The following is a 22,306-nucleotide window of genomic DNA, read 5'->3' as shown; positions in this document are numbered from 1 at the left end:
TGGGTTGGGAAGATACTCTGGAGGAAGGCAAGGCAATTCACTCCAGTATTCTTGCCTGGAGAATCCCATAGAGAATGGAGCCTGGCAGGCTACAGTCCATGCAGTCGCAGAGTTGGACACAAGTGAGCAACTGAACACACATATACACACACGTAAAGATTTATGTGTGCAAATTGCTCAGCTAATTCACAAAAAGAAATACCATAGAAAAAGGTACAGCAAAGGAAGTAAAATATTAATAGGGGAACTCTGGAAAGGATATATGAGAGTGCACCAAACAATCCTTGTGACTTTTCTGAAGAAAGTTAAGTGTTGCTCAGCCCTGTCCGAGTGACGCCACGGACTGTAGCCTGCCAGGCTCCTCTGTCCATGGAAATCTCCAGGGAAGAATACTGGAGTGGGTTGCCATTCCCTTTTCCAGGGAATCTTCCCAACCCAGATATTGAACCCAGGTCTCCTGCACTGCAGGCAGTTTCTTTACCATCTGAGCCACCAGGGAAAGCACTGTGACTTTGCTAGTATTTCCTAATTCTGTCCACTGATGGAATTTAGAAGCAGTAATGCCCCCAAATGGTTAAGGCTTTAATTTCTAAATATTCTCTAAAAATTAAAAAAATTAAAAATTAAAAAATTTAAAAAATTAAAAAAATGTTAAGGCTCCTTAAGTATTTGAACTGAGGGTTGGTGCAGGGAAAGTACAAATCTAGCCTGGAACACCTTACATTGCCAGAAAAGGAAGTGCTCTACAAATGATGTGGACAATGCTGAAAGAAGACAGCAGCCAATATAATGTGAAGGAGCTCTCAATCACCAAGCTGAAACTAACTGAGCACTAGAACTGAAAAAAAAATTACAGCTCACAGAACATCCTTACGTCCTTACTGCTTAGATAAATAAAAGTAAATAAACAAAGGTACAGCTGTTCCGTAAGAGTAAAATCCTCATTTATGAATGTAGAAGGAAAGAGGGAAACAGAAAAGCAACGTCATGCAAACATCACAGTACTGACAATGGATGCTGAAATTAACAGCAAAAAAAAAAAAAAGAAAAGAAAAAAATCCTGCACAGTTTCAAAAACCTGGCAGACATTTTAATCAAGTAACTAAGATTAAAACCACTAGTAACATACATATTATACCTCGCATAACTTCCCAAGAGGTTCAGTGGTAAAGAATCCGTCTGCCAAAGCAAGAGACCTGGGTTCAAACCCAGGATTGGGAAGATCCCCTGGAGAAGGAAATGGCAACCCTCTCCGGTATTCTTGCCTGGGAAATCCCATGGACAGAGGAGCCTGGCAGGCTGTGGCAAAAGAGTCAGATGTGACTTAGCGACTAAACAACAACAATCTCATCAGACAGACTGAAAAGGATACATTTCTATGGTATTCTTGACAAAAATACTTATCTATATTTTCAGAATAAGGAAATAAGAAAAAATATGAAATATTTGTTTGGAGAGGCAAGGAAGAACTCTAGAAAGTTGAATCAGATATTGGAGGGATCAGTATGGACTCAATCCTAAAGGAAATTAACCCTGAATATTCATTGGAAGGACTGATGCTAAAGTTGAAGCTCCAATATTTTGGCCATCTGATGTGAAGAGCTGACTCATTGGAAAAGACTCTGATGCTGGGGAAGACTGAGGGCAGAAGGGGGCAACAGAGGATGAGATGGCTGGAGAGCATCACTGACTCAATGGACCTGAGTTTGAGCAAACTCTTTCAGGAAACAGTGAAGGACAGCAGGGACTGGAGTGCTGCAGTCCATGGGGTAACAAAGAGTTAGACAAAACTGAGCAACTGAACAACTTCAAATGTACAAACAGTTATACATGGACACTGAAAAGCTTTTTCTACAAAAGGAAAACTACAAAAATAAGTTGAAGCCACAAGATTTATGGATACAAGCAGTTAGAACTCAACTTTATTGTTACAACCAATTTTTATTTACAGAATATAAATCTCTTCAAAAAGATACATTCCTTCATTTAATCAATGGTAAAAGGCCTTATTAAACAGAAATAAAGCCTAAACATCACTTGTATTTAAACAGAAATACAGATTCATTAAAAGTTTGTGAACATATAGCAAAAATGCATTTTTATTTAAGCAGTTACATGAATGAGGCTGTTTTTAATTTTATTCACTGACAACCCCATTTTAACCACAGAACAAATTTTACTTAAATTAACAGCAGTAAAAATGTAAAAATTAAATTTGAAACATGAAAGTAAGCAACAAAAAACAGGAAGTATCTTCATTACCAAACAGATTACAAGTTCTCAGACACTCAGATACTTTCTGAGGCATATCAAATACACCTACCTCAAACGCTGCATTCATTTGAGAGGTATCAATATATTTTCAGTGCTGAGACTATTTGTAGCACTTACAGTATTTACAGAGCAGCATTATACTACTATGTTTCACATTTGATAAACACAAATTTAACCTTTATGCCACAATTTCCCAATTCAACATACAGCTAATGCAATGACAGGTATGAATTTTGTTTTTTTCTTCTGAAACTGATAAGGTCTTTATCATTTAAGAACATAGAATAATGCCAGGTCTTCTTTCTTAAAATAATAGTATATTTTAAAATTCAAATAGTTCAAATCCTGGAAACTTCACCCAGCTATACAAAGGCTCCTAAATAGAACAGAGTTTAAAACTCTCCTCTTTGCAAATTCCCCCAATTTACAATTACTTTAGTACACGGAAGTAACAGGAAACTTCCTCAGATTACTGAACAATAAAAATGTCCGTGTGTCACCACATGAATTAGGTAGCAGCACACCACAACCATGCAAGTGCTCTTATTTCCACCACTGCTTTTTTTTGGGGGGTGTTCTTTTTCCAGTTCATAGGATCTAGTATTCATGGATATCATCAGATCATGGTCTCTCTCTTAAAGTCCCTTCCTTAAGAGTTTTGAAATTTAACTAATGGAACAATTCAAATCAGCCAGCTTTTTCTTACTCTTCACTAACTAGTTCAAATATAACACATAATGTTTTCAGTTTTTATAAACACCTTGTGTTTTGTCAAAATGATTAATGGTATTAATACCATTAATGGACAGGATGTAAACAAAAATATGTCTACATTTAGGGATTAAGAGCATTTTACAGAGCAACTTTTTTCATAACTAGAAAAATCATAGGATGCATAATGAACACAGATTTTAACTGGCTGTTTGGTAACATCAGTAGCATCGTAAGTGCATTAAGTATACGAAAGAAGAGAAAGCAGATTTCAGGATAGAACCCTACTAAAAGCTTGACTTCTGAATGCCTCCAACTCAAAAAGGTATTTTTCTACAAGCACTACCATTATTTTTTCTATTCAAATAGTTGAAATCTGTCCATTTCAAATTATAATCCAGAAAGGAAAACTTTAGTGTAAAACCTGTTCAGAAAAATTCAATTCATCATCTAATATACTTATTAATTTCAGTTTTTCAAGTACTCAAGTAATGCAAACTTGAGCATTTTCTTTTAGAGCAATACATTTACACACTAAACTTCAAAGATGGGGGAAAATTCATTTAAAATAATCGCTACACTTTTCTCTCTGAAGACACCAAACCTAAGACAAAACACTGTAATCACACAAGTGGTATGTAACAGAAAAAAAAGGCTGTTTCCTATAACTAATGTCTTTTGTTAAAAAAAAGAAACAAAAACAAATTGCCTTAATATGTAACTAAGTTTCCAGTCAAACACATTCTAAAATCTAACGAACTATATTATAAAATTCAGAGCAAATCAATTTTGAAATAAAAATTAAAGTTGCTTTTGGACATCCTTATAATTCACTTTCCTTGATAGATAATACTTACTAGCATTTGCCTTTTGTGTTGAGTGATGCAAGTTGCTGTCAATAACAAAACTTTCCTCCTAGCATAAAGCATTGTTAACTCTATTAATTGAATGACTGACTAATATTAAAAGCTTGTCTATATCACTTTGGAATGCAGTATAAAATGCTTATTAAAAGCAATGTAAAACAGAAAATCAAAATGGTAGTTTTCTCATTTACATTATGAAGGATTTTGAAAATGGTACACAAAATGTAAGAAAGAAATACTTATATAACTTTAAAAGTGGAGGTTTTTAACTTTTAATTCAGAGCATTTAGGGGGAATTCTTCCTTTAAATCTGGAAGCTTTCATAATACGTTTATGAAGTTAAACTAAATATTCTTAGCTCCACAAAAATGGAATTAGCAGTCATTAAAAGAACAGTTCTACCTTTTTCTGTATTTTACAATCCCCTAAAGAACAATTTCATACTTCGAGAAGCCAACTGAGATATGCTTAAGTTGAACTAGAAGCTATTATTTATCATCTCCCTTGTACATATGGGACTTCAGAGTCATATTGAGATATATAAAAAATTGAAAGTGTTTTTTTGGTAGAAAAAAGTTAACAGCCTTGAAAATAGAAAAGGGTAATACTTCAGTTTGGAATCATAAAACTGCATTTTTAATTTGCTTTAGTTTAGAATCGTGACTCAAAGAATGGAATTCTTACAGGGTATTAATTTAATGTTTGCAAGAATCTAACCTCCCAAAAACTAACGGCCAAATAATGAATGAAAAAAAAGTCATATTAGGCACTGAGAGGCTAAACAAGTAAGTACTGACATTAACAAAAATGGATAACCCTATTTCCAGTTCCTCTTGTTATCCCACTGTACCGCCCCATCTGTTGGTTATTTCCAGTCTAAAACCAAAGAGCTGGATCATTCCCTTACAGAAAAATGTCTACAAAAGGGAAGAGAATGCAAAAACAATACACAATCTCATATGCAAGATACAATTCACACTAATTTACAAACTTTTATTTACACTGTTTTATATACATTCCAGGCAGACCTAGTTGATGAGTTTTGTGCTCATATTGATCTCAAATGATCACGTGAACATATGATTTACTACCACATCTCTTTAATTCCCAGAAAGTGGTGGTAGTATGGGGTCTGGAGGGAAAAAAGTCAAGTATTACTGGTCAGGTAAGATCACACAAGTAGGTAAGGAACAAAGGGGAAAAGAACTGTGGAATCCTGCTTGTTTTATAAGCATCCAGGCCACTATGGTCTACTGACTAACAATGAGTGTACATGAATGCCACTTCTCTAACAACCATTTTCATATTTACAAAATGAGCTTACTATCAGTTATTAGGTAAGGCATTCAAGTTCCTTAACATAAAAAGGCAAAAGACATCTCAGCAAGCCACAGGACAAATTTTAGAGGGATGTTTTCCCTTGAGAATCCCTTAAATGATCAATTCAAACGGAAGCAATTTTGAACTCTATTTGAGGCTGAAGTATGATCCCCAAAACCTGAAAAGGAAGTGAGAACATCATGATACCCCAAAGAGTGGGAGAAATATCTTAAGTATCTTATTTTGTTCTCAAGATCCACTGCCTAGGGCTAAAGTGAGAGTCTTTATTCCCCTTTACATTCACTTCCTGAATCTCTCTGAACCACTTACAACGGTATCACAGCGAGCAGCTATGCACAGTCTACCAGCAATGGCTCAGTGAATCTCTATTCAAAACAGTCTGAAGAATATGGAGGAAGACAGAAAAGTGATCTCCTCTCCTCCCACCGTTCTCCAAGATATACACTGCTGCACTTTTAAGAAGTCAGAAAGCAAAAAAAAAACAAAAAACAAAAAAACTCCAGTCCTACATATTCTTCATTCTAAGAAAATGTTCTAAGAAAATGTTCCAGCCAAAGATGAAAATTCCACCAAAAACAATTTCTCAAGTTCACTCTTAACATTCTATCAAAAGCTATTAACTGTTTAATTGGTTCCTTTCCTTTAGTTAATTAGGTAAAATTCTACTGATCCAACAGTAATAGGGTTTATAAAAACAGAAACGAACATTTGCAACATTGGGGAGGTAGGAAACAAATCGTGGCTAACACTGTTATAGATTCAAACAGATTTTAAGATTCTATTCATGTAACTAGAATTTACCATTTTAAATGCCTGTGTTTCTATTTAACTTTATTAGCTTTAAACATCTTGAGCTAATCCAAGTATTTTAAAGCACTTATCTGAGAGTATAAGTCATTTGGAATAATACATCAGACTCCCCAGATTTCACAGAGGATAAATTCGCAGTTACATATTCTGAATATGCAGATCCATTAAGCCAACCTTGTACATGGGCACTTATGTGACCAAAGTGTGCAAAGCTTCTCAGACTAATTTTCTAAGCAAAGTTAACCATGACTGCTCAACTCCACACAGCAGTCTTCAAAACTTGAAGTTTGCTTATCTATCCCAAAGACACAAGTTCCTTCCAAATAATAACTGTCATCCTCTCACAAACAGACAAAAACAAACAAAATCAAAAGAAATCAAAATAAACAGAAGCCCTCCTACCATGAGTATTTTTGCTTAATTCACACTGTTATATCAGATTTTAAGTATAGAGGATTGATGTTCTAAATGTTCCTTATTTAATTCTTTTAACCACCTCAACTTATTTCTCTGAAACTACATGTTATCAAGTAATCATTTACTATCATTCTAAAGACACAGAAGCCAAACTAAAACATAAAGCCACAGTGTAAGGAATGAATCTGGAGAAGTAAAAAAGAATTCATCTAAATGACATTTTCTTGTTACCAAATATTATAAGCATTCTACCTTTGTTTCAAAAATTAGTAACTGCTGTACTAGCTACTATTTAATAACAAACAAAATACAGAATATCCCAATAAGTGAAACAAAATTTTTGGTTAGAAACAAATTGATACAGTAAAACTTTAAAAACAAACTTTACCTTAAATGACCATACATAGTACATGAAAACATTATTTAATGTAGATTTTGGTAACAAAACCACCATTTATCTATTCCAGGATTATATGGTAAATATTAATATTTATTCTGCCAGACTATGTAAGAAGAGGGAAATTTAAATTCTAAGATGATCCCCCCTCCAAAATGCTTTCCAATACTTCAGAAAGATGGACTAGGAGCATAGACAGTGAATGCATTTCACTCTCCTAAACATGTTTTTCTATGAACATTCTAAGTTGTCTAAACCAGCGTCTGGCATTTCAAGAGTAAATGATTCAGTTTACTTACAGTGCGTCAGAAAGGTTACACCAAACACCAAAAATCTTTACTGAAATTAATCTTATTAAAGTAAAACGTAACAAAAAAAATTTTTTTCTCTGGAAATTTTTCATTGCTTACACTCAACAAACAGATGAAACAGATGAAAGCAGTCACAAAATTCATGTTAAATTTATAATAAATAATTCACATATAACATAGATTAAATTATAAAAGGATTAAACTGACATCTTTGTATCTTTTTGCCAATTTAACAAACTTCTAACCCACCACATACTGAAAGCAGTAGGTATATTTCTTGACATCATTCAGACTATTTAAAAAATAAATTGGTTGTTACAAGGCATAATTTGTAAAGCAAGAAAACCAAATTAAAAGAATTTTAACAAATATTGACTTTTTGGAATTTCTTAAAGATCCACAAGCATTGTTCAGCTACTTAAGAATAATTAAATGTCTTCTTTACTCGGGCACTTTTAATGCAGTAACCTCAGGCTTCATTTTAAAGTACTGGTTAAAACGAACAATTGCATACCTATCGAGAAAGGAGAGTAACAACAGAATTAGAGCTAAAAACCTTAATCCTTCCTTTATTTTCACTCACCCTTCTAAGTTGTTTTAAGTCTTAAAATTTAAAAGGACATATTTTTAGTTTATTGCACCACCTACTGGACACTTTTCTAATACTGAGAACATTTAACAGATTATACCAATTTCCTTGCAAACCAACTATTAAATGCATGCAACTCTGTAACATCTGACTAAAAATAATAGCTATATGTCCCTTATGGATTCTAAAATGAATCCAAAAAGAGTAGAGACAAATGTAATGCATACAATAAAATTAAACTTACCCAAGGAAATCAAAATCAATAGTAGAGTATTTGGCTTGAATCAAAGCCCACAATCCCCAAAAGAAATGAGAAGCCTAAAAGAAGGAAAGAAAAATTAAGAATTATGATGATGGATTTCTTTTTAAAATAAATATCAAATTGTAAGTTTTTCCTCTTTCATCAACTCCATGCATAATATTTTCTTGATGCCTTTTTAACACAAAGTATCTACAACACAGGTAATACGGAAGTGCACAATTATCTGCTGCTGCTGCTAAGTCACTTCAGTCGTGTCTGACTCTGCGACCCCATAGACGGAAGCCCACCAGGGTCCCCCGTCCCTGGGATTCTCCAGGCAAGAACACTGGAGTGGGCTGCTATTTCTTTCTCCAAGGCATGAAAGTGAAAAGTCAAAGTCAAGTTGCTCAGTCATGACCGACTCTTAGCGACCCCATGGACCCCAGCCTACCAGGCTCCTCCATCCATGGGATTTTCCAGGCAAGGGTACTGGAGTGGGGGTGCCACTGCCTTCTCCGGTATAATTAGGAGCTGCACAATAATTTTGTATCTATGCTTTACTAAAATCTATTTTCATTTAGACATGGTAATTTAAGATTCTGATAAAACTTCACTTCCCAAGAAATATTCTATTGTAACCAGAAATACCATAACTAGAAAAAAAATTACTAGGTGTGTGGCTGTAAGCAACTTAATTAACCTCTCTGCATCTTTGTTTCCTCATCAGTAAAATGCAGGTGTGATCATTTATAATAAGAAATAAACATCTGATCTACATTCACTGTTTCTGGTTCAGGGCTCCTTGGACTTTCCTAAGCATAAAGCAACTGGGAGCATTTTTTATATAATATCTGGTCTTTTGTCATTGGTTCCTAAATTAGTTCCAGAGCCATAAAAGTGAAAAGAATGTCTGGTTATTCTTAACAAGTGCCTTTTACTGAGGTATCTTTTGGAAAGATGCTACACTTGAGGGCTGGTTGCTAGGGGGAACCAACCAGGAGATTAGATGGTTGCAACTTTCAACCCATCACCTCCACACCCCTGGGGAAGGAAGAGGAGCTTGAAGACTGAGATAAATCAATGGCCAATGATTTAATCAATCTTGCCTCTGTAATGAAGCATCCATTAAAACCTAAAAGGAAGGGGTCTGGCGAGTTTCCAGATTTCACAAACCACAACCTATGCACACGCTGTGGAGGGGAGAGTTGTGTTCTACCCTAAACTCCACGGAACAGAAGTTCCTGAACCCAGGACACTTCCAGACCTCACTCTACCATACTTCTTCATCGAGCTTTCTTCTGTATCCTTATAATATCCTTAATGATAAACTGGTGTACATATGCAAACATTTCTCTAAGGTCCATGAGCCACTCTGGCAAATTAATAGGCCCCAAGGAGGGAATTGTGGAAACCTCCCATTTATAGTCAGTTGGTAAGAAGCACCAATAACACCCTAGACTTGCAAGTAGCATCTAAAGGGGTGAGGGCACAGTCTTGTGGGACTGAACCCTGAACTTACAGAATGTGACACTATCTCCAGGTGGACGTCAGTCTTGAGTAGAATATGTAAGACACCCCATCACTGCCTGCTGAGAACTGCTTAGTGCGTGTGTGTGTGTGTGTGTGTGTGTGTGTGTGTTGGGGGTGGGGGAAGGGGAGAACCACATCAGAGCAGCTAATAGTATTTACACCCGGCATACAACAAACATCCAATAAAATGTTAATTACTATAATTACACAAAACCAGAACGACAAAAATGAGGAAGACTTTAAGAAATGGTCTTCTTTCTATCTAAGGATGTGTGTCAGGTATTGAAAGGTGAATTATGACATGCCCTCCTTCTTTTGAAAGTCTAAGTCAGAGGTTCTCAAAGTGGTCCATGAATCCATGGAAGATTCTGAGGCCCAAAACTATTTTCATAATAATACTAATATGTTACTTGTCTTTATGACTCTGTTTACATTTGCAGTAATGGAAAAGCAATAATGGGTGAAGCTCCTGGTCCCTTAACATAAGCCAAGGCAGCGGGTACACCAAACCGTACTAGTATAATAGTCTTATTCTTTACCACCACACACTCACAGTATAAATACAGTCTCACTAAAGAATGTACTTTAGAAGCCATTAAAACTATTAATCTTATTACATCTCCACCCCTGAACACATGATATTCTGTGAGATGATACAGGACGCACACACAAAGCACGGCTGACGCCTACCCGAAGTATGACGACTGTCTCAAGGTAACACACATATGATTGAGTTGTGACCTAAACTTGCACAATTTTAATGGAATATCATTTTTACTTGAAAGAACAACTGACATAAGAACTAGTTATTAGACTTGGGTATTTGGCAGACATTTCTCAAATATAAAAAAAGAAAACTTGTCATTTCAATGAAAATAACTGACAGTATTTGTTGCCAATGATAGACTTAAGACGATTCAACCTAAATTAGAACACTGGAAAATCTGTGTTCAACTCTGTGAGATTATCAGCTTCTCAATAAAGTGCTTAATATTTTTCTGATATTGGTGGTGATATAAATAAGTGCAATTTTTCAATATATAATGAGATGTATCAACTTTGAGAAGGTTATACAATTTAATAAATCCATATTTTCCAAATAACTAATGAATGACATTAAAATTACAAAATCACACACTGGTATAAGAGCCATTCAAAGTGTAAGATAAACTAACGGAGTTTAATGTAATAGAGTACAAAAGTTAACTGATATGCTCAGATTAACATATTACTACTACTATTAAACATTACTACTAACCTTTAAGAAACTATTACTTATTGAATTTTGGTGAAGCATCAAAAAAAGAATATCCACAATTCTCTGAAAAGGCAAAATACTTCTCCTTCCCAACAACATATGTGTGTGAAACAGGACTATCTTCATACACTTCAGAGAAAACAACACATTATATGAGATGAAATGCAGAAGCAAATATGACAGTCTAGCTTTTGTCAAGTTAGACATCAGAGAAATTTGCAAAAGTATAAAATTATGTCATTTTTCTCACTGAAGTATTTTTTGCTTTGGAAAATAGTTATTTTTAATTTTTAAAATGCTGTTTATGTTAATCTGAGCTTTTAAAATATATATATATTTAGTAAATATTTTAAATTTGTTTTAATTTCCAAGATAGTAAATATTGATAACTAAACCATATAAACAAGGTCTCACAGAGGTCTTCAAAAATTTTTTTAAAGTATAAAAGAGGGTAATGAGACCAAAAAGTTTGAGAACACTAATAACATAAAAAATCATCTGCAAATAGTATCATCTCTTTCTAATAGTCTGGTTTTGTAGTAGGAAAACTAAAATCAGGGAAAATTCTACACCTAAAAATAACATCAAAACAGCTCTCCCCAATGTTTCAAGCACTGTTATCAACTGTATTTCTCAATTTTTATTCATACAGTAATGTAAAATAACTAAATGATTCTATACTAGAGAAGCATTATACATAAAACCTCACTTATTTTGGTAGGTTAACACCTTTTATAGGCTGAAAAATGAAAAAATTATATCTATATTAGACTCCTATATGAATAAAAAGGAAAGTGAGGAAACAGTCCATTTATTATTTGCATTCTCAAAAATAGAAAAGTGAGAATACTGAAGTACAACTAATATAATAATCTGTGATTCTATGATTTACTATTTCTCTCAGATTTGGAAGTTACAGATATGTAAGTCTATCAAAAGGCATATTCCTAGCCTACCCACATCTGTTGCCAAGAAATATTAGAAGCTTTATATAGTGAACAAATAACTTAAATTCTCAAACTCTTTCCTGAAAACCTCATATAACTTTAATATATTATATATAAATAATACAGTTATATGTTTATAAATATATAATTATTCACAATATAACTTTACTTAGAATCTGAAGTCTGCCAACAATGTGTCTAAAAACTTGTCAGAGCTTAAAAAACCCACGCATTATCTATTTGGTTTTATAGTGCAAATACCTACTTTTGTTTGTGATCATTTCAACATTAATTAATTATAGTAAACAATCAATAACAAGTGAAGTCTTTTAATATTTAAAAGTCTGACCATGCCCTGAGGAATAAACATTGACCAACCATTTATTTGGGGGCTTCCCTGGTGGCTTAGCTGGTAAAGGATCCGCCTGCATTGTGGGAGACTTGGGTTTGATCCCTGGGTTGGGAAGATCCCCTGGAGAAGGGAAAGGCTGCCCACTCCAATATTCTGGCCTGGAGAATTCCATGGACTGTATAATCCATGGGGTTCAAAGAATCGGACATGACTGAGTGACTTTCACATAACCATTTATTTATTTAAAACATCTACACCTTGATCTGATTACTCAAACCTCTTTTCCTCCCTTATCAAAACAGTCTTATAATGTACGTCAGTGCTGTCTTCTTCACAACAAGTGATCAAAGGAGGAGGAGGAAAGATGTTTTTAAGACACATCCATAAGGAATAAGAGGAACTTGCCAGAAAATACAGGGAAAAGGGCATCCTAGGTAGAAAGAAATAATCTATACAAAAGCATACAGGCTTAAAACACCTTGGAGTGTTTAGAAAACATGATGACTCTGCCAGAGGAGGAAGTGGGATGTGAGAGATACAGTGGGAAATAAGAAAATCTGTAGATGCCATCATCTGTATGTCACTCTGTAAGTCATGGGGAGACATAAAGTAGAAAAGTGACACAATCAGATTCATAAATTAGATTCTAGTTATTACAAAGTTCACTTTTAAAACGTAGAGTATGAATTACAGACAGAAAAAACCTCAAGGTGAAGAGACAAGTAAAGACTAACATAGGTGAGAGATATAAGTCCTTAATCATAGGTCATGCAATTAAGGAGAAAAGGGTTGGAATTGACTGAATTTCAGGCACAAAAAAAAAAAAAAGAACCTGAAAATAGAAAAAGTGTGAGAAGAGGAACACTTGAAAGATAATTCCTTCTTTCCTGGTTTCAGAATACAGCAACAGAATGCACATCATTTTAATTAAGTTAAAACAGTACAGTAAAAAATAAATAATGGGAAACTGGACAGGATGCCAAAAATAAAATTCAAGTTTGGACACATTGTGGTCAAATACTAATGGGACCCTGGAGAGATAACAGTCCAGATCTGGAGCTTGATAGTGGGAGGAAACTCAACTTGTAATCATTAAGAGAAAGGGCAGGAAAAGCCAGGGAACTAGATCACTCAATAAAAGTATGTCAAGTAGGGAATTCCCTGGTAGTTCTGTGACTAGGACTAGGCACTCTCACTGCTAAGGGCCCAGGTTCAATCCCTGGTCAGGGAACTAAGATCCCACAAGCTGTGTGGCACTGCCAAAAAAAAAAGAAAGAAAGAAAATGGGGCAGAGCCCCAAATCTGAACACTAGGAAACACTTAGAAGGCAAGAGAATTAGAGGAAGAGTAAGAAGAAAGGACAGCCAGAGAAGCAGACAAGCAGGAGAGCACAAAAGAGAAAAACCAAGGAAAAATGGTGCCACAAAAACTAACAAATAAAAACCTGGGGCCAGTGGGAAAATATACTGTCAAATGCTAGGGACAGATAAAGTAAGATAAGGACTTAAGAGTTTTAACTGGATGTAGCAATTATGCCATTATTGTTAAGAAAACCCTATATTCTCTACTTTAAGATCATGCTTAAAAAAGAATAAATAGAAACAGCAGGCATCCTAGGACCAAATGAAGAATATGTCATTAATGCCCTAAAGTTGTCAGAACGGTAGGTAAAGAAGCCACATTTCAGCGCATCCTCTTAAGATATATTCTGAATGGCTCTGGAGAAATGCTGCTTTTAATACTATGGAAACAGTACACCCATGAGCCAGCACTAGGGTCTATCTGTAAAGACTACATAGCAAGCAATTCCCGTGTCAATTGTAGAGAACTGTATTAAAGCTAAAAAGACATAGTAGCTAAAAGAACTGCAACCCAATATTCAAATTGTCTCAATACCTTAGCTGAAAGCTCACTCTAATGGCATCATGTCATTCTCAAAAGATAATTTAAATTAATTAAATTTTGAAAAAGTAGATGCATTTAGAGTAAAGAGAGGTGGGCCTTGAAAATAACAGAGCATTAAAATACCAAAGATGTGGGAAATACCTGCTTATCAAAAGAAGGTCATGAAGACAAAATACTGTGCAGTTATGAACACAGTTCTACTGGTTCTTCCAATCTACTTTTAATCATGTTAACGTGACAAGTTCATGCGATGATTACATGTATTCTGGAAATAACCTCACTTCTCATAAATCTATCCTTATGTTTTTTTATAACATAAATAAAGAGAATTCGGTATTTTTAAAAAGTGCTTCACACTTTAATCCTAACTCTAACTCAAATCCATTTATTGAACAAATAATTTTATTGAGCACTTAACCTGTAGTTTGGCATTGCTGTTCTAGGGGCTGGGGATACAGTAGTGAATGAAATAAAATCTTTGTCCTCAAAGGCATTACAGTGGGGGAATTTTAAACACTCTTGTTTTGTCATTAAACAACTAACAAGTTCACAAAACTCAAAATGGGAACTGCTTAAAAAATGATGGAAAACTTTTTTTACGCTATTAACATTGTATCAAGAACCTTTCATTAATTACTTAAATTTAAACTTACCAAAGCAAACTGATTGACTTGAATGAAGAGTATTTCTACTTCCTTTTCAGTAACTTCAGTCCCAAAACCTTTATATTCTTTGTAGGCTTCAAGGTAAGAACGCAGCCACTGGCCCTGTAGTTCTCTATCTGGATAAAGACTATAGTCTACATCACTCACACCTAAAATAGAAAAATACACAGAGATTTTTTTAAAACACATGACATATCTTCTGTCTACTTTAATAATGCGCACCATCTACCTGTTTTTTCAGAAAAAAATTATTAAATGTCTCCATTTTTTGCTAAAACACTAGATATTATTAAGTAAATAGCATTTATTAAAATAAGAAACCAATCATAACATATTCCTAATTAAATTCTAATACACAATACAGTTGATCACCATAATCAATTTTCACTGCCTCAATTTTTCCTCAAAATGTGAAACCTGAACCACCTACCACCAGGTGTCACAAATCATTTACCTCAGCACCTCAGGAGATTCTTGATTCTTATGCACACTAGCATCTAGAGCATTTTCTAGAACTGTGGCTCTGAAGCTTCTTTAACCATTACTCCCAAAGTAACAAATACACTTTTTAAGTGGATAGACCTTTATATTTTTTGTTTTTTGGCCACGAAGCATGTGGTCTCTCAGTTCCCCAACCAGTCATTGAACCTGCACCCCCTACATTGGAAGCACAGTGTCCTAACTACTGGACCACTACTGAAAACTATAAATACATTTTTATATTGAAGCCTTACACACGCACCTGATACTAAATTTCATGAAACAATATTTACCCTAACTACACCTTCCAATTGTGATATTTTCTATTTCTTTTACATTCTTTGCTTTAATTAATTCCCCTACACATCTGATCTCATGATGTGCAGTTTGAAAAATACTAATCGAGTTCCTAGTATTTTGCCTAGCATTCAAGTTGATCCTAAGTTGATCCAAACTTACTTCTCTGGTCTTATGACACTCTATTCTCCTTCATGGATTTTTATATCCTACAGGAATAGGTATATTCACCTTGAAGATTTCTTCCTTCTTCCTGCAGTGCCCTCCTTTCTATTTGCATATCCAAATTCTACCTTTTTCAACTTTTTTCTACACAAAATCATATTAAGATCACTGAAGCTTCCTCTTTTGTATCCTCACCAGTGAAGCATATTCATGTGATAACTCTTTTTATGCACAACTACTCTCCCTTCCTATAGATAAATAAATAAATTCTTGAGCTTTTGAGTTAGATGGCATTCGAAAAGCCCAGGTATACAATGGGAAGTCAAAGTCACTCAGCTGTGTCCAACTGTTTAGGACCCCATGGACTGTAGCCTGCCAGGCTCCTCTGACCATGTAATTCTCCACTAGGGCTTCCCTGGTGGTTCAGCTGGTAACGAATCCGCCTGCAATGTGGGAGACCTGGGTTTGATCCCTGGGTTGGGAAGATCCCCTGGAGAAGGGAAGAGCTACCCACTCCAGTATTCTGGCCTGGAGAATTCCATGGGCTGTATAGTCCACGGAGTTGCAAAGAGTTGGACATGACTGAGTGACTTTCACTCACACACAATGGAAACAGCAAAGGCCTTTAAATGATAAAAAAAAAAAAAAGTTGGTTTCAAATCTTACTTCTCTGCATTTTACCGTGACCTTGGTGAATTACTTTACTCATTTATAAACTGAGAACATGGATTGTATGTAGAAAAAATTAGATGAGATTTATGAAGCAACTATGTCAATTCTTAACAAAAGCCACAATCATTATTTTTCTCTTATTTTCCTTAAGAAATTAAGGAAGACATCATCATCTCTTTCCTCTAATAATAAAGAAAAATCAAAATGGTCATGAAAATAAAAATTGTTGCTCCTACCCCAAAGTTGATCTTCTGTAAAGAAAAAAAAAATTCTAAAAGCATCCTTTCAGAGTTATATATGCTACCCCACTAGAGGAACATGTTCTCTGCTGGATTTTACCTGCAAATTCATTGAAATGATTTCCAATATCATATGCCAGGTAGTTGTATCCAGAATATTCATAATCAATGAACTGTACATCACCTATGTGAGACACAAAAACAAAGACATAAGAAATCACATATAGGATAAGAAAATCCCTATGCTATTTATAATTAAATAGCTTCCAATATCTTGTCTCATTGTACGTGCTTGGTTACATGCACTTCTGAGACAATACAGGGTAAGGCTGTGAATTTTATGGCAATGAGCTTTACAAAATTCAAATTACGTACATAGGTCAACAGCTTCTTTGCGGACATCAATGTCCATTATACTAAATAAAAGTCAAAAAATACAGTCACTCTCCACATTCAAACAAAAGCAAATATGTATTTAACCACATGGGGGCATCAGTTACTGAAAAATTCAAGTTTAGTTAGAAATGAAAGCTACCTTTGAAAACAAAAATTTACGCAATTTTCTCAAAAAATTTATATTCCAACAGTGAGTTTACAGATGGAAAAAATACATAGACTTTCAAAGGTTTGAATTCTGTGAGTCCTGCACTTAATCTATAACACTTGCTGATTAACAGAACCTCCCTAAGTTAAGATAGTTGCTATCAAACTCTTAAATATTCTTGAAACGCTACATAATTAAGGTTTCCAATAGCTTACTTGAGCAGCATTAAGGTGGTCACTTTTATCATTTAAAAGGAACAAAGGTAAGCTGTTTTTTCTTCTTGAGAAATTTTTACATAAACTAAAAAGATTCCTATACTAAATTAGTGCTTTATATAGATATATATGCAAATTTTATTATAATTCTTCAGACTATCCTGTTCCATTCGCCCAAGGGACAAACTCCTGCTTAGGAAACTTCATCTTTGAATACTGAGTATTAGTTAGAAGATTTGGCTCAACACAGATATAGGTCCTATTTTTTAAAAGACAGATGAGGAAAAGAGAGGGAGGGAGGGAGGGAAGGAAGGAGGGAGGGAGAGAGAAACATTAAGAAAAAAAAATCAAAATGGGTCACTGTCTACACCAGGGGATCACAAACTCAAAAGGCTCAACAGTTAAAATGGATACATGAACACAGACGGCTGTAAGAATAGTTTCTAAGCTGCTGATACTGAGAAAATACAGAGCATGTGTCTAGTTACACTATCTTTTAAAACATCAAGCTGAGGTAATAAACTTCTGGTTTAAATACACTGGCTTTTCCCAGATGAAAGAGCCTTTTAACTATCATGTGTTGCTACAAATTTATATGTTTAATCTTGGACTGTACATTGATCATATTCCAACTCAGAAAAGTATTATATGACCAAAAAAGTATAATAGCAAGTGGAGAATTTGACACAAAAGCAAAAAAAAAATTAATATAATTGCATTTAATATAAAATCCAAAACTTTCATAATAGTCAAGTCTAGAGTAAAATAAGTGAGATCATCAAAGTATAAAAGTCCAGTTACCAAAATCTACGTGCATATTGACAAAATAAGGTTTCTAAGAGCTGGTGACTACATAAACCATTGCAACTCAACCAATTTACATTCTTGAAGAAACAAAAACTATCCCGCTGAAAGTCTTAAAGTTAACCAAATCACTTCACTAACCTCCAGAATGGGAGGACAGAACAAGCTTTAACCAAATCATTTCACCAATAAGTTGCAAAATGGAAAGTCAGAATCTATTTAAAAATTTTCTTCTAGGTACCCTTGGGAATGACAGGGTAAAGACCACCATTATGACAAAATACTTTGCAGCCATGATAAAAATTTCATTTTCAAAAATTATTTAATGGCCAGGAGAATTACAAATGTTATATGACAAAAGATACAAAATAGTAAACACAGTGATCCAAATTATTAAAAATATGCCTGAAGAGAGAAGGAAAAAAAAAAAGAAGCATAATACATAGGGGGAAAAAGATGGTGGAAATAAACCAAAACAAAACATTTTTTTGGTTTCATTTCAGATGGTAGACAAGTGACCTTTTATCCTTTATTCTTTACAATAAACATTAAGGAGAAAAAAAATGATAGTTTAAAAAGATTAGGATGAAAGAGACTAAACATAATGATTTGGGAAATACCTATCTACCCACCCAGACTTCAAAATATGAGGATTCCAGAGGATTTACCAAGTTGTCTTACTGAGTCAACCGAACAATTTTAATAAACAATTTTTCAAATTACAGCTGTTGATTGTTTTAGCTCTTTAAATACAAATTCTTGTAGAGCTCATACAAACTGTTACATGCCAATAAAAATACACAGCCCAGTCCTGAAGCTTACTTTAGCCACATAAACAAAAGCTTCAATTTCAATTTTCAAAATCATATTTAGAATTTGGCAAATATAAATAAAACAGCAGGTAAAACATGCCTGCTTATAGAGTATATACAATTTAAATAAAGCATAGATCATTTTAACAAAAGTTAAAATCTGTTTCAGTATGAAAATTTTAGCAATGACTTTTTGTAGTAGCATTAATTCATTAAAACTAGCCTTTATTTTTAAATGCTATGTTGAGTTTATAAATAATGAAATTTTAAAAATAAGAAAATGAAGCTAACAAGATACAGATGAGGCTGTTACCAGGCTCCGTGCATGTGAACAAGTGATGCGATAAACCTCCAGTCAGTGCGTTTAAGAAGCACGGGTGCGCCGCCACATGGCAGCAACAATGGCATACCTAATCTGTAGCAGATGAAGAAAATTTGGCAAACTCACATTTTACAAGACACAAAGCTTAAAAGGAAAAAAAAATTTTTTTTAATCTGCATTAACTATTCTTTTCAAACTACTGCAAACAAAGTGGAACTCAACCTTAAATTTAATCTTCTGCAACAAAGTATAATTAAAGAAGCCTGCTTTCCTTATTTTGGGTGCCAGAAAAATCAAATTACTGGAAAATGCTTTCCTACAAGAAAAAAAAAAAAGTACCCTGAACTTTTTTCCTCTACAAATTTAACTTCTGAATTCTAAAATTTCTCTAAAAATAAATTATTTAGAGAAACATCCACATCACTATTAATAACTAATAGCTCATATGGCATGACTATCTTGTTTTTTCAAAAGCTACTTTTTCTTTTATTACTATGTTTCTTTAACTTCACAGGAACTGAAGTCCACTCTGAGTTAAATAAATTGTTCAAATCTCAGTACAGTTTAAACAATATTTAAAGTACTTTAAAACCAAAAAAAGTTAATTAACGAAGGCTATATAATTCACATGATGCATTCATTTGGACTCCTTTACTTGTTGTTGTTAAGGAAAAAAGGATTAAAAGCAAAATAATCAATATGAGAACCTGAAAATGTTTCCAATTCACCCTACTTGCTCTACAATGTTATGTAAGGCAAGAAGAGAAGAGAGAAAGAGTAACCACGATTATACTCAAATTGGTAAAATGTTTTCTCTCTTAGGCAGAAAAAGGAAGTACTCTATTCTGGGAAAGTTTCCTTTCATTTCTTTCTCTGGAGTCCAGTAACTTTACCCTGGACATGTACACCTTCACCCCAGCACTCATCGTTCTGAATGTAAACATCCGTTTTCTTATCTGACTCCTCCATCGTTTCCTGGAGGGGCAGTAGGAGGGGCAGCAGGTCCCTTCCACCTTTCTTCATGCAATCCACAGAGCAAACCCTAGCACACAGGAAGTAGTCAAATGCTAGTGAAATATTAATAAATGGAGATTTTTCAGAGAATGCTCAGACACAGTGATAACACACGTTTAAATGGGAGCAGGGGAGATAAGTATGAAACACTAAGGAACAAAGTATGGCATTTCTGACATTCTTACTCAAGTATATGGTTGAACATACAGTGGAAGTGAATGTATGAGTAAAGAAAAAATTCTAAACTAGTAACTAGTTTTTACAGTCCATTTAAGTTTTTTATTATGTGATTTAGGGATATTTTATTTTTTGCTAAATAGTGATTTAGACTACAAGGTAAAACAAGGTTAAGGCTATACTTCATAATATTCTACCCTGGAAAATATATGCTAACAAATTTTAATTTAAAAATAAAACTAACAAAAAAAAACCTCTTGTTAAAAATCAATAAAATAACCACCACCATGCTTTTTCATGAAATAATAATAAAGTAAGTAAGTTTTAGAGTCAATCAAATGACTACAAATGGTGACTCACCCATTTTCTAATTATATTGTTTAAAACTCTGAAAACAAACCTAGCTTACTCTGTAATTGCCCAAAAAAGCTTTGTTTCCTTAAACAGTTATACATTAGCTTCCTGCATTTGCTGACAGAAAAAAATAATCAATGACAGCCATTTAAAGTTACATATTAGGTCTTAAGCTTTTTATGAAGTTTTTATGAATGGGGGGCTTCCCTGGTGGCTCAGCTGGTAAAGAATCCACCTGCAGTGCAGGAGACCTGGGTTTGATCCCTGGGTTGGGAAGATCCCCTGGAGAAAGGAAAGGCTACCCACTCCAGTATTCTTGCCTGAATTCCATGGACACTATAGTCCATGGGGTCACAAAGAGTCAGACACGACTGAGCAAATTCCACTTTATGAATTGGGAAAAAGAAGAAACAAAACAGCCACCAGTAAACATTCTGACAGAGGATCAAGACATGAGACAACAAACTCAAAAGCTTTAGTGATTACTTCTGTCAGCAGTTAAAGGATTAGTTGAAACTAAAATACGAGATTTGAAGCAGTTAATAAGCAATATTGAAATTTGTTCCACTTAGTATAAATTCTTTTTTAATTGCTGATTAATTTAAAAGAAGACTGATAAGTCTTATCATACAGTTCTGGAGCAAGAGTCACTGCTTTTGGTTTTATCATTATATAACAAATTCTATCATCATGTCATCAAGTATACTTTTCTTACCTTTTTAAGATGTCATTTCACTGAAGCCAAGGAATGGGATGCTGTCTTACCAACCACCTAATTCCTGGCACTGACTAACATTTCAAAAATCTTGACAGCTACCATCAACTTCAGAAAGGAAGCTTACTCTTCTCCCATATTCCTGAGTCCTGTCAACTGACATGATGAAAACAGGTAGAAGCAGGATTTCTTCTGTGATGCCTACCAGTTCCTGTAACATTCGCAGGTGAAAATGCCTACAAACTGGAGAGTGCTCATAGTCTGTTTGTGTTTGTGTGCGTATGAATAAGTACAACACACATACATATATATATATATACATTTTTAACTTTAAATTAATCACTCGAATTGGTTAAGATAAAATCTGCAAATTGCATTTAAAGACAACCTGAATTGTCATCTCATACTACTAAGCCATAAATCCTTCTGGCTTACAGTTACCATTTTTACTTTTTCAGAATCAGATACACTTTGTATAATACATCTCCTATGAACATAATACAGGGGTTGGCAAACAATGTGTTCTCAAGCCAAATTCAACCCAGTGCCTAACAATATATGGCTGTGTTTGTGCCACAACACAGAGCTTAATAGTAGAAACAGAGACTATAATATGGGATGAAAAGTCTGAAGTATGTACTACATAGCTCCTTACAGAAAGCTCCTTACAGTTTGCCAACTCTATCACAGTATAATAGTTGCAACTGAGAGCTGTTAAGTACCTAGTCTGGTGCAATATATGTTATATGCCTCACCTAAAATCTTGTCAGGAACCATCTGGAGTAGCTATTATCTCTAGTCTCAAACAGAGCAAACAAAATTTCTAGACTATCAACAGTATAAGCAGCACTTCCTAAAGTCTTAAGCCCATCCATAAAAATT

General features: G+C 34.4%; 1 protein-coding gene across 1 annotated transcript in view; it reads right to left on the bottom strand.

Moving 5' to 3' along the window:
* Positions 1–1,892: 1,892 nt before the first annotated feature.
* The window catches only part of ETNK1 (ethanolamine kinase 1), a 53,338-nt gene continuing 32,924 nt past the window's right edge, over positions 1,893–22,306 (bottom strand). The window contains exons 5-8 of the mRNA XM_043440142.1: positions 16,568–16,651; positions 14,603–14,763; positions 7,961–8,034; positions 1,893–7,641 (exon numbers count right to left, since the gene is read on the bottom strand). Of these exons, the coding sequence (XP_043296077.1) occupies positions 7,569–7,641; positions 7,961–8,034; positions 14,603–14,763; positions 16,568–16,651 (392 nt within the window). The 3' untranslated portion in view covers positions 1,893–7,568. The remainder of the gene's footprint in view (positions 7,642–7,960; positions 8,035–14,602; positions 14,764–16,567; positions 16,652–22,306) is intronic.

The sequence above is a fragment of the Cervus canadensis genome, chromosome 21, assembly GCF_019320065.1.
Source record: "Cervus canadensis isolate Bull #8, Minnesota chromosome 21, ASM1932006v1, whole genome shotgun sequence".
NCBI lineage: Eukaryota > Metazoa > Chordata > Mammalia > Artiodactyla > Cervidae > Cervus > Cervus canadensis.
This window is presented reverse-complemented; position numbering and strand designations above follow the sequence as displayed.